Source organism: Brassica oleracea, chromosome C8, assembly GCF_000695525.1.
Source record: "Brassica oleracea var. oleracea cultivar TO1000 chromosome C8, BOL, whole genome shotgun sequence".
NCBI lineage: Eukaryota > Viridiplantae > Streptophyta > Magnoliopsida > Brassicales > Brassicaceae > Brassica > Brassica oleracea.
The window spans coordinates 32,649,955-32,661,867 of record NC_027755.1 but is presented as its reverse complement, the minus strand read 5'-3'; the positions used below and the strand labels follow the sequence as shown (position 1 = coordinate 32,661,867).

The window sequence follows — 11,913 nt, the reverse complement described above, 5'->3', positions numbered from 1 at the left end:
GGGGGGGGGGGGGAGAGGGTGAAAGACAGTGATAGGTTTGGTGAAGAAATTTAACTGGTCAGTGAAAGTGGAGAATCTCTGATTAGAGGGACTGGATCTAGGAAGTTTCAAGGATGGTATGGTGTCTGGGGAGCTAGCAGGAGAGGAGGGAGCTTGGGTATAGGGGACCAACTGGAAAGATGGAGGTTGATCAGAAACATGCTTAGGGGGGATGGCGGTTGAAGGCATGGCAGAGATGGGGGTTGGCTGGGGTGGAGGGACAGAGGAGTTAGGGGGAGGTGCAGGAGCAGCAACCTGAGGGGAAGGCGCAGTGTGAGGAGGTTGATGCTTCTTAGGGGGATCCGACGAAGCTGGAGTGTCAGAGGCAGCAACCTTTTTTCCCCATTGAGGAATTGGAAGGTACTTTCCCAGCTGCATTTGCTTTCTTTTCATTTTTTTTAGGTAGAAGTTGCATTCTTTGGTTGTTGAGGTAGTTGTAAGCAGTTTCTGCTTATGTGTCCTAACTCTTTGCAGTGGGAGCAAGTCGGAGGGACCCATGGGTAGGTGACTGATACTTCCACAACTTCGCCTGATTCTCGAGTGAATTCTACGACGTCTGGTAACGGTTGGGTGAGGTCGACCTCTACTTTCACGTGAGATAAAGTTAAACTCACAAGATTCAGAGTGAAGTCATCTGTCTCCTTGGGTTCCCCAACCAGTCCAGCAACCAAACTGAGGCCTTCATCATGTCGGAGATCAACAGGTATACCAGTTAAGTGGACCCAGATCTGAATAGAATCCAGCGGGGGGAGGAAGTGGATGCAGATGAGGTCCATTGGATAGCTTGGAACATGGAATCACCAACATACCAAACCCGCTACTCCAAGATTTTCTGGCGCAAGTAGTCTGATGGGATTCTGACCAACATTGATCACGATAAGGGGTTGGTGTGAATTTCTACACGTTTACCCTTTCCCCATAAGTGGTTAAGAACACTCTGAATATGGTTGAAAGGGGGAGGACGGCCATTAAAGTAGCATATTATGAAGTCCTTGTGTAGCTCAGCACCTTTCTGAAAAACACTTTCCGAAATTAGCACACGAGACCTGCCTATTTCAAAGAGAGTAACAGGAGCCAAACGGCTAAGAGTTTTGTTTTGGGACCTGCGAAGTCTTTCAACAAGGGAAGGTGGGGAATGAGAGGGTTGATGATTTGGTTGTTGACTGGATGCAGCAGGCGAGGGGGCCGCAGCAGTTAGTGGGGGAGGGTTAATCGGGATGGAGGGGGTTCAGGAGGGTTCAGGAGAGGAGGAAGGTTGCGGTGGTTTGATTTGAGAGGGTCTTAAGGCTCTATTAGTTTGGATTGGAAAAGAAGATTTAGGAGAAAGGATTTTGAAATTTCCAAGGTCAATATGAAAAGTGCTCTGAGATCCAGATTCAGATCTAGAGGATTCAGAGACAGCTGAAGTTGAGGTTTTGGCTGGAACCACAGTACCAGCAGTTGAGAATGCAACCGAAGCTTTACTTGCCGAACTCATAGAAGGAGAACGCAGTGAAGCTCGATAGTTTTTTGGGGTTTTTGAAGCAGGGGAGTTGAGAGGAGGGAAAAGGGCGAGAGACAGAGGGTTGGAAGGGTCAGGGTCAGGAGGGTCTGGAGGGATGGGAGGGACAAGGCAGCAGTTGTCACCAGTGGCAAGGGTTGATGGACTCGAAGTGGAATCACTGTTCCTAGCGAACCAGGGATTCTCCATCAGAGCTCTCTTTTTCACAAGTCAGTGACAGATTATACATAAAATTTTGAATTTAAAACGTGTTTCCTTCTTTTACATACATAAAATTTATAGAAATAAATGACTGTTTAAAAGAAAATTATTTCAATTGCAAGGTAATTGTTTTAATGTGCACAACAAACAAATAAATAAAAACATGTTATTCTGGTTTTCATTAGACACATGGACCAGAAATTATATTAGGTGTAAGATATGTGTCATTTTAAATAAGTGCAATTTTTTTTGTTTCCCTTTACGGAATAATCTCATAAATAATATTTACATTCTTCACAACTGATTTAAAGTTTTGACATATAAATTAAATAAAAAGTAATAATTTCATATTATACGGGAACTTTTCGAAATTCTATCAAAACCATAATATCTATCGCATTCAACGTACTTGATTACAAGTTACATCATTAAAAAGAAACTTAAACAATTTTTCCACTACAAAAAAACACGTTACATTATGACGGACATTCTGACGGAAAATATTTTCGTCGGTTTTCTTTGACGAAATTTCAACGAGATACCGACGAAACATATAATTTCATGTTCGTCGGAAATTTGTCGGAAATGACTTATTCTGACGGATTTCCGCCGTAGGAAACAAGCTGTTTTCTTGTAGTGTCTTTTAAATGGTCTTATTACCCAGATTATTTTCTATAAACGTTTGAACAATTTGCTCAAAAAGAAAAATGTTTGAACAAATGCTCTTCTCCTGACCGAGGATCGATGTGTTTAATCCAACGGCTATGAGCCTTCTTCAAATCACCACCAACAGTCTACCACTGGCTGATCATGCCCATTTCTTTGGTAGCTAGCAATACCACAACTATCGAGGTATTAGGTAACCTTTCAAAGTCTGTAAATCCCATGGCCAAAGCTCGAAATTAGAATGAATATTTGGCGATATGAAGTTGAATCATCGGTTATTAAACTTTCTTGTTGTTAAGTTGTGAGCAGGCATATGAGAAGAAAACCAGTGCAAGATGATGGTTATCTAGCTGAAGTCCTGAGTTAATATCTTCTTACATCTGAATATATAGCTTTCAGTTAGTTCTAAGTTCTTTTCTTTTCTCCATCATGTTAGGTATTTGGAATGGATAATAGATACTGGTCATCCCGGGATATGAAGAAGGTCTTAGGAGAATGCCGGATCTGCATGGATTTGAATACCCTAAGCCCGACTTTGATTCCCAGTAATGCTGAAGAAGATGGCTTTGATCATCATCATGTAAAACAACAATACTTAGAAGACAGAGAGACTTTTGAAGGAGAAAATTTACTAACTTGAAGAATGATGCTTTCACTTGCCGGCAGTGTAGTGTCTACTACTAAAGGGCAAAAACATCATTAGATTATGGTTTTGTAATGGAGAAATTACAACTTAGCTTTGTTTGTTACACATATGTACTCAATCTTATTCAATACTAACTTCATATGCATATATATATGTTATCTTCCAAACAGTGCTTCTCTTTTAAATTGCTTGTTTTCCAAATGTTGATTTTTGATTAAAACGAAAAAATCTATTTATATTAGCAACAAAAATTAATAAAGTTACTATCCACAAATTTAGATTCTTTCTTCTTTTTCAATACCAGTTTTTGATATAAAGTGAAAAAAATTGACGGCAAAACCTATAAAATTAAATCCCCAAAATTTTGTTATGAACTTTTCTTTATCCTAATACGAATTGATTTTAACGTAATAAGTAACTAGAAAATTTAGGTTAAGTTTCTTCTCGGTTCTAAATTTTGTAGCGACTTAGGTTAGTTTTTGAAAGTTAAATTTTATTAATCAATAACTTAAATACAGTTCTAAAACTTCATTAGGACAAATAAATAATAGTGAGAATGTTATTTTTTTTGTTAAATAAATAATAGTGTTTCCGTTCCAACATTAGCATACAAAGTAATTATCTTTCTGAACATAAAAACTAACCGATGACAAAAATCATTGATAATATATTACCGATATCAAACTGATCTTGTATTGAATTAAGAGTAAGTTAGGTGTTTCCGTTCCAACAATAGCATACATACTTCTCATATATTTTAAAAATAACAATAATTCTCATATCTTAAACAAAATATTTATGTTGAAAATCGATAACTTAAAAAGAAAAAAAATATGAAAACCCAAATTATAAGATAAAATACAAATACGGATTAACTAAAACACCCTAATCACCCTGACCATAGCCTCGTATCAGACTTAGCCACAATTTACTTTTCATATAGTAAAAATACTCCATTTACTACGAGAAATTCGTTGATTTTAGTCGTTTACTTACATGATGAGAATTTGTTATGCCGTGATAACATAATCCTTTCTGCTATAGAGGTTCACATCCCTTATATATTAAAAGAAAAACATTGTAATAAATGCGTTCACACTCAACTGGATACATGTCACGTGTAGAAGCATTGTAATAAATGCGTTCACACTAAAATGGACACATGTCACATGTAGAGATCATCTCAGCCAAACTCTACATAGATCTGTTCACACTATGTACTTTACATTTTTTAATATAAAACTCACATGCATGGTTCTTCTTTACGTTTTTTATTGTTTACGAATAGAACTGGAGAAATTATTCATAAATTTTGATTCGATTCGTTATCTGATTTGATTCGAACCGAAAAATCTGGATATCCGTTACTCTACGAAGCAAATCAAATACTAAAATGCAATGTCCGTAAAAAAAAAGAAGCAAATCACAAATATCAATATTTATAAGAACGAATATCCAATTTGATCTGTTATATGCATATATATATATATACACACATATATTTAAAGAATTATATATAAGTTATATATTATAGTTTATATAAATTTTACAATATTTTTGTTTTTAGATAATTCATTTTAAGAATTTTATTTTTCATGTATTATTTTTTAAAAAATGTCATTTAATATTAATTAACAGTATTTTTATATATTTATCAACCATCTTTATATATTTTTACATACACATACATGTGCACATTGACGTGAGCACCTTATAACTAAGTATTTACCACAACTGAAATATCTAATTTTTTTGGAAGTTAAAATATTCTTTTTTCTTAATACTTCTTTCACTATCGACCAATTTGTAGTAAAATGATTTGTCTTTATAATTTTTTTTTCTTTTTTTTAACTATTATCTGTTTAGAAACTATAATATGAAACCATTGGTTTGACATCATTACTATCTAAGATTCATAACATGAAAACAAACAAATAATAGTAATTTTTTATTATTACAGGAAATAAAAAGCAAAAACATCAAACATTTTAACCGAACAAACCAAATAAATATTGATTTAAAATGATAATTATATTTTATGAGATAAAAAACCAAAAAACACCCTAAAACCGAACCGATATCCAGATTAAACAGATTAATGTCTTCTTATTAAAAAATAACGAAACTAATAATCACATTCCGCGTAAGGCGCGAGTTATTACTTAGTACATAATCTATTTTGCAAAAGCATTAACCAAATACAAGAACGTAATAAAACAAAAATCAAATAATGTTCATATTAGGATATAGAAAATCTCATCAAGACCACATAAATTCTCAAAATGGTAGAACACAAAACCACATTATCCTCAGATATAATAAAGAAAGGCTAGCAAACAGTTTATAATGCTAGAACCAAAGTTTCATCAGAAGCATTCAATTTTAAGATTTTTGAAATATTTAGAGCAGCATTACTGCAGGTTCCAAAAGGGGTTTTTAAAGGTTTTGGGTCCCACAAAACTTGAAAACCGGTTGCAAAAAGAGTGAATGAAGAAACGATCGTGGTGGGTTTTGTCAACTGTTTGCGGGCCCCACCGACACGTGGCGGCCCGCGATTGGTTCATTTTTTAATTTTTTTTTTTTTTTTTTTTTAAATCAGCTGAAAAAAAAAAAAAAAAAAAAAAAAAAATTAGAAACCCAAAAAGGGGTTTCACCGATAATGATGCTCTTAGGAAGTGCCATCAACTTGGCCACAGCTGCTTCCGCATTGAACTTCTTCGCCGGAGGAAACAAAGAAGTCTCGATCATCATACTCAGTATCACCGGCTTTTGCATCAGCAAACGTGAAACAAACGCAAATTCTTCCTCGTTGGAACCATCGAAATTATACAACCGCATATCATAAACGTATAAATCAGCGTTAGGGAACAGTTTTGCATGCGTTCTGTCGTTAGTAGAACATTCACCTTCTTCCCTATGAGATTTCTTATGCTGAAATGAAAATATGATATATGATATATGAGAGAAGTGGTCAAGTTCTATCCAATAGTGAGAATTTAACCATGACATGAGTGTACCTTGAAAAAGATCTCAAGCTCCATCACAAAATTGGTCCACATAAGCAAAACTTCATTCAGTATCTCCACTTCTTTCGGATCAGTTATATCTACACTCACTGATAAACACCCATACCGTCTCATATAAAAAAAGCCGCTCCCCAAAATCTCATGCCAAATGTTTGTTTCCTCCTGATTAAGATTCAGAGGTTGATTGTTTTCAGTTTCTAGATTAGTTTTTGGTTTTTGTTTCTTCAAAAATCATTTTCCATCCAATCAAGTTTTTGATTCCTTAGAAATTAGGAAAACTGATTTTGTAAAAAACTAGTTTTAAACCAATCAAGATTCTGACAAAAAAGTTTTCCTATATAATAGAGAAACTGATTTTTAGATCTTTTGACCAAATTTTAAAGAAAAACCAAAAACCATGTTTTGGTGGTTTTGTAAAGGGTACTACGATTACTTTTATTTTTTTTTCTTATTTTTGTAAATATCAATATAAAATACATGACCATTATATGTATATACTTTCTATCTTTTTGTTTAAGTAATTTTTTTTAATAATGTGAAATAATTTATTTTTATTTCATATATGTAAAATAAATTTAGATATTTATTTATAATACTAACTAACTGTAAACTAATTGTAAAAACTAGTTATTAAATTCTATTAATATAATTATTGAATAATTATAATAATTATTAGACATGCAAAAATAACTAAAAATTATAAAAACATAAAATATTTTTTAATAACCAAATAGAGTATATTAATTTTTAAAATAAAAAGTTGCCATTCAAGTTTTAAAAAATAAAAATAATTTAGATATATTTATGATTTATACTTTAGTATAATGTAAGTTTTTTAAATAAAATATACTCCCTCTGTTTTTTAAAGATGAATGTTCTAGGATTTTCACACTTATTAAGAAACCATATTAAGACTTAGTTATTAATGCATAGTTTTTTGTAACTTTATATTTCTTATATTTTTAAACCAATAGGATTAAAAGAAATGTAATTAATATTTTTGAAACACATAATTTTTCATTATTAGTTGACAAAATATGCTTTAAAAACATGAAAAATACATTTTTGGAAACAAAATATTTCTCTAGAACATCCATCTTTAAAAAACAGAGGGAGTAGTAATTAAAAACACATTAATGTATTTTTATGTTTTAAATAAGAATCTCAATATTTTGATCAATTTTAATAGTAACTTCTAAATGTTTAATTTGTATTTTTGTTGTACTATTTAAAATAATGTATTACTTGCTTTTCTGAAAAACTTAAAAACTACAGCCAACCAAAAACCAAAATCAAAATCTAAAAACCAAAAACTAAAACAAAAAGCTGAAAATCAAAAATAAAAAACTAAAAACCAAAAACCAAAAACTAAAAACTAAAACCAAAATCTAAAAACCAAAAACAAAAACTAAAAACTACTCCAAACAATCATCACCTCAGTATACATCATACATGTCAATATATATATTTATATTTATATTTATATTTATATGTATTATTTATTTTAGAGGTTTTTGGCCGAAGCTCCTAATCCTTTTATGCCCAAAACCAAATCATGTAATATTAGTTTCGTCACAACGGTATTCGAACTAGAGACCTGACACAATAGTCATGGTCCATTCCAGTTGAGGTAACGACCTCTAGTATATATATGTATTATTTTCAAAATATACAAAATGATTGTGTTAGTTAAGTTTGTACCTGAGCGAGATGTGATGATACATTACAGTAGAGGTGAGGACAATCATTAAGGCCGTGATTATCCAGCCAAGAATTTTTGTTAACCTGGATATTGGGAGCAACAAGGATGAAGTTGTCTCTATTAACTTTGATAAACCTGATGTCTAGAACATCTAGACAAGTTGCATACACTTCCATCCTATCAATCTCGTTAAGGGAAGACAATTGCAAGAACTTCAAATTGTTGTTCTCGATCTTCAACACACCACGTGGGGTTAGGAAATTGACATTCAACACAATAACCTCGAGGGAGGAGAAAGCTGCTAAAACTCCACTAAGGACACTAGCTTGTGAGATGACAATGTTTATAAGATTGAGGGTCTTAAGATTCTTGCACTTGCTGAAGGCATCTGGACCTATTAGGTTGAATCCACAAAGTGATAGTGAACTGAGGCTATGATGTGAAAATGTATCTGGGTGCAAGCTGAGCAAATTAGCTCCTTTGTAACGCCTTATAGCAGGGATATAGTTTATAAGTGTGAGATCTTTTGTGTGCTTCAAACCAGTCACTGAGTCAATCCAACTTTGGAGCGTACCATCCTTATATTGCGATATGTAATGCTGAATAGTGCAGCTCTCTAGGTGGCCACGATGATTATTTATAACCTTCAGAACACAAAATGATTAGTTTTTTTTTCAAAAAGAATTGTACAGTGTATTAATTTCATATTATGTACGTGCAATGCAAACATCTGCATGCATGGAATAGAAGTTGTATATCAAAACCTATATATATTAAGACATGTTGTCTAGTCTGTGCATGATTTGGTTCCAGCTAATTTGTTTGTGGGAAGCATATATATCAAATATCAAAAGTTCAATATTTTACAACTGAAAGCCATCATTAAGTATCTTGTAGTTTTGTTTGTCTGTGTTCTAAGTGGAGTAACGCAACACATCACTTCTAGATTCTCATTCACTATGGTTTTTTGCTAAGAATGCTAATATCATATTCATGATGTTCAGATTTTACAAAAAGTTAAATCTTGTTAATACTCAATCTTGGCAAAAAAAAAAAGAAGAAAAAACAAGATAGAGCAAAAATGCGTAATGAGCCTAAAGATTATATAATCCAACTTGACAAGAGGTTTAGAAATTGCTTCCTATCCTTTCTCATTCACTATGGTTCTTTACCCACTTTCAGATCTGTTAAAATGTATTTGAGGCATATTATATCATATAGTTGATTCTTCTACTACATATCCAATAAACAATCATCTATCCAAACATAGCCGCGTGGGTTCCTTGTATAGAGAGACAAACCTTCGTAAATAAAATGATTCAAATGAAAACTTAAGAGAGAAAAGAACTGACGAACCTTGGTCATTGACCTAGCCAACTGAACAGAAGCTCGGTGCAAACGTTCCTTGGGGGTTGTTTCCAAGACCTTTCTCATGTCGAGGACGAGATGAGACCTCCATTTCCACACATCCATCCATCGTGACGATAAGAGACTTGTTCGTACTGCTTCTTCGGTGGACAATTTTGAGACAATCATTTGCAATAACTCGTCTGGGAGTTTGCTGATCCAATCATGGTCATCGATATGATATTGGAGCTTTCTAGGTGACGATGTTGATGATGATGAGCGTGCCGTCATGGCTATTGGATCATAGAAGATGAAAGAAAGTAAAGCGAGAGAGAAGAGATAGAATGCACTTAACGTTGAGATGAAAATGATAATGGGAGATATTTTGTGGTGTTTATGAAGATATGGAAGATTTTATTATTTTGGAAAAAATCACCAACTCTTGACCATTTGCAAATGGTCAATAACAAAAGTACATTCAACGTTCTTGCTTACTAGTTACATCATTAAAAAGGAACTTAAAATTTTTATCCTTTAAATGGTCTTATTACCCAGATTATTTTCTATTTGCGTTTGAACAGATGCTCTTCTCCTGACCGAGGATCGACGTGTTTAATCCAACGGCTATGAACCTTCTTCAAATCACCACCACCACTAGCTCCCACGTGTACGATATCTAACCCTCTCCCGACGGGTAAAAACACCGATCTTACAACACGTGTGCCTCGTCTCAAAACACGGTGCCACTTAAACCCAGGGATAGACTTCTGCGTGGCGTTTTTGCACACCAAAACGGCACCCATTTTGCTCGTGTTCGCTAACCCCAACGCCTTGACGTACTCGCTTCGTTTTGAGTCCACCACCAAGAAGTCCACGCCGGAGAGTCTATCCACCACGTCCTCCACCGAGTCTCCGACCACTATCTCCGTCGCTTCGCTCACGACGGCTCCTTTCATCACGGTCTCGTACTCCAATCTTGACTCCTCGTCAGGAACTATGCATATGTGTCTTCCCCTGGTATGTATGGCCGCTACAGCTAGTCCGACACTGGTGGCGATAGGGTCTCCACGTTTCCAAGTCTCCACGATCAGCCTTGTGTTCCATCCAGCCGCCGTAGCTGATAAATACTCGGCCACACTTGATTCTTTGTAGCTTTTACACTTCAAGAATCACATATTTATACAAATTAAAAACAAGATCAAGATTCTAATTTCATATACATCAAGAACATTTAAACAACAATCACATATTAAAAATACCGTTTCAAATAACCTTAAAATATCGTTATAACCATTGAGTTATACTTCGTATCCAATTCAAGAAGTTCTTTTAAGAAAAAATAGCTCAGGTGTAACAAAATATGCACCATTGATTTAGAGTATTCTTACCTTTCTAACGGTGTGGATGTAAGCGTTAGAAGCAGTTTCCGGCGACCAGACGAGCTTCATGATCGTTATTTGTTATCTTTAATTTCTCTCTCTGTCGCTTTCGATGATGAAAATCTCAAATGTGTTTTCTTTAGGGAGAAGAAACGTTTATATACCAAATTTTAGGGGAAAAAAAAAAAACGTTTATATATATAAAGAGAAGTTGATGAAGGAGGAAGGTGCATGGTGAGAAAGACGGTTTAGGCAGTTAGGTTAATAAATGGGTGAGGTTTGGCTTTAAGGATGGACTAGGCGTTGACATTTGTTTAGCTCAATCATCACGTGTCCTCCTTCATTACGTCTTCTTTGGGATTCTCAACTTTGTATTTAATAGCCTTTAACTTAAACGAGACGTTTTGTTTCTTTGTCTAGGGTTTAGATTCTATAGAGTGTAAAGGATTTTTGAAAAAAGGATTAAAGGTTGTTTGATTCAATATTTTTAGTAGGAACTTTTGTGTGTCAGCCGTTAGGAAAATTAACACTTGTTTGTGTGACATGGGAATAGTGGTTTGTGATGTACTGTGTGTGCATGTTGATTCTTGATGACTGTTGTGAATGATAAGCAAGGCAAGAAAAACTAAAAAGGAAACTATATATAGATTGAAGCAAACGTCTATCTTAGGGTTTTTATTAATAATGTAAATCATAATTATAAATGTTTTTGTGTTAAAAAAAAAGAATGTTTAAATATACATTAATAAATTTCAAAAACCTAATTTCTTACTTGTTCGGTATAGAAAAAGATATAAACCAAAAAAAGAATATGATTTTTTACTGTTACACTGAAATTTAAATCACCGGTAAGATTAGCAGATTTGAAGTTAGGTTATGTGAATTGGTACCATCATATTAAATCTCATGTTTTTGGCTTACCTAAGAACTAGATAGTAACCTGCGCTTTGCGCGGGATAAGATGTCTATATTAATGTTGAAATTATATATTATGATTATGTATAACATAAGGTATAATTAGTTAGATAGAACTAACACTACAAGAAAACAGCAAGGATACTGAGGGAAAAAATCGTCGGAATTTCGTCGGAATAACGTTATTCCGACGACATACCGACGAAACAAGTCCTCGGAAATAATTCTTCGAAATTTCTTCTTTCCTCGGAAATCCCTCGGAATTTTCCGACGGAATTCCGAGGAAACAAATTTCCGAGGAAATTCCGAGGATCACTAGTTTGTCGGAAATCTCCTCGGAATATACCGAGGGAAAACTTCGTCGGGATTTTTCCTCGGAAGTTCATCGATCGATGTGTTTTTGGACATATATCTATCGATCGATCCGTTTATAAAAAAACGTTCGGTATATTCCGAGGAACATGTCCCTCGGTATATTCCGAGGAACATGT

At 34.1% G+C, this 11,913-nt stretch overlaps 4 protein-coding genes across 4 annotated transcripts in view; all 4 read right to left on the bottom strand.

Annotated features, from left to right (window-relative positions):
* The window catches only part of LOC106309213, a 2,209-nt gene extending 1,792 nt beyond the window's left edge, over positions 1-417 (bottom strand). The window contains exon 1 of the mRNA XM_013746272.1: positions 28-417. Within this exon, the coding sequence (XP_013601726.1) occupies positions 28-417 (390 nt within the window). The remainder of the gene's footprint in view (positions 1-27) is intronic.
* A 20-nt stretch (positions 418-437) lies between these two features.
* LOC106309212 lies at positions 438-815 on the bottom strand. The gene has a single exon (XM_013746271.1). The coding sequence runs from the start codon at positions 813-815 to the stop codon at positions 438-440; it is 378 nt and encodes a 125-aa protein (XP_013601725.1).
* A 4,579-nt stretch (positions 816-5,394) lies between these two features.
* On the bottom strand, positions 5,395-9,478 carry LOC106309211 (F-box protein At3g60790-like). Its single transcript, XM_013746269.1, has 5 exons — positions 9,138-9,478; positions 7,781-8,425; positions 6,071-6,241; positions 5,666-5,984; positions 5,395-5,402 (listed from the first exon to the last, which is right to left on the bottom strand). Exons 1-5 carry the CDS (start codon positions 9,417-9,419, stop codon positions 5,395-5,397), a joined length of 1,425 nt encoding a protein of 474 aa, XP_013601723.1. The 5' UTR covers positions 9,420-9,478.
* A 131-nt stretch (positions 9,479-9,609) lies between these two features.
* Positions 9,610-10,623, bottom strand: LOC106310970. The gene is made up of 2 exons (XM_013748196.1): positions 10,517-10,623; positions 9,610-10,288 (listed from the first exon to the last, which is right to left on the bottom strand). Exons 1-2 carry the CDS (start codon positions 10,574-10,576, stop codon positions 9,692-9,694), a joined length of 657 nt encoding a protein of 218 aa, XP_013603650.1. The 5' UTR covers positions 10,577-10,623; the 3' UTR covers positions 9,610-9,691.
* Between the last annotated feature and the right edge of the window lie 1,290 nt (positions 10,624-11,913).

Excerpts from the sequence above, each read along its gene's own strand:
- LOC106310970 (XM_013748196.1), bottom strand. The coding sequence starts at position 10,576 with ATGAAGCTCGTCTGGTCGCCGGAAACTGCTTCTAACGCTTACATCCAC. Across the intron at positions 10,289-10,516 it reads ACATCCACACCGTTAGAAAG|TGTAAAAGCTACAAAGAATC; the intron begins GTAAGAATACTC and ends TGATTCTTGAAG.
- LOC106309212 (XM_013746271.1), bottom strand. The coding sequence starts at position 815 with ATGGACCTCATCTGCATCCACTTCCTCCCCCCGCTGGATTCTATTCAG.
- LOC106309211 (XM_013746269.1), bottom strand. The coding sequence starts at position 9,419 with ATGACGGCACGCTCATCATCATCAACATCGTCACCTAGAAAGCTCCAA. Across the intron at positions 6,242-7,780 it reads TATCATCACATCTCGCTCAG|GAGGAAACAAACATTTGGCA; the intron begins GTACAAACTTAA and ends AATCTTAATCAG. Across the intron at positions 5,985-6,070 it reads AGCTTGAGATCTTTTTCAAG|CATAAGAAATCTCATAGGGA; the intron begins GTACACTCATGT and ends TTTTCATTTCAG.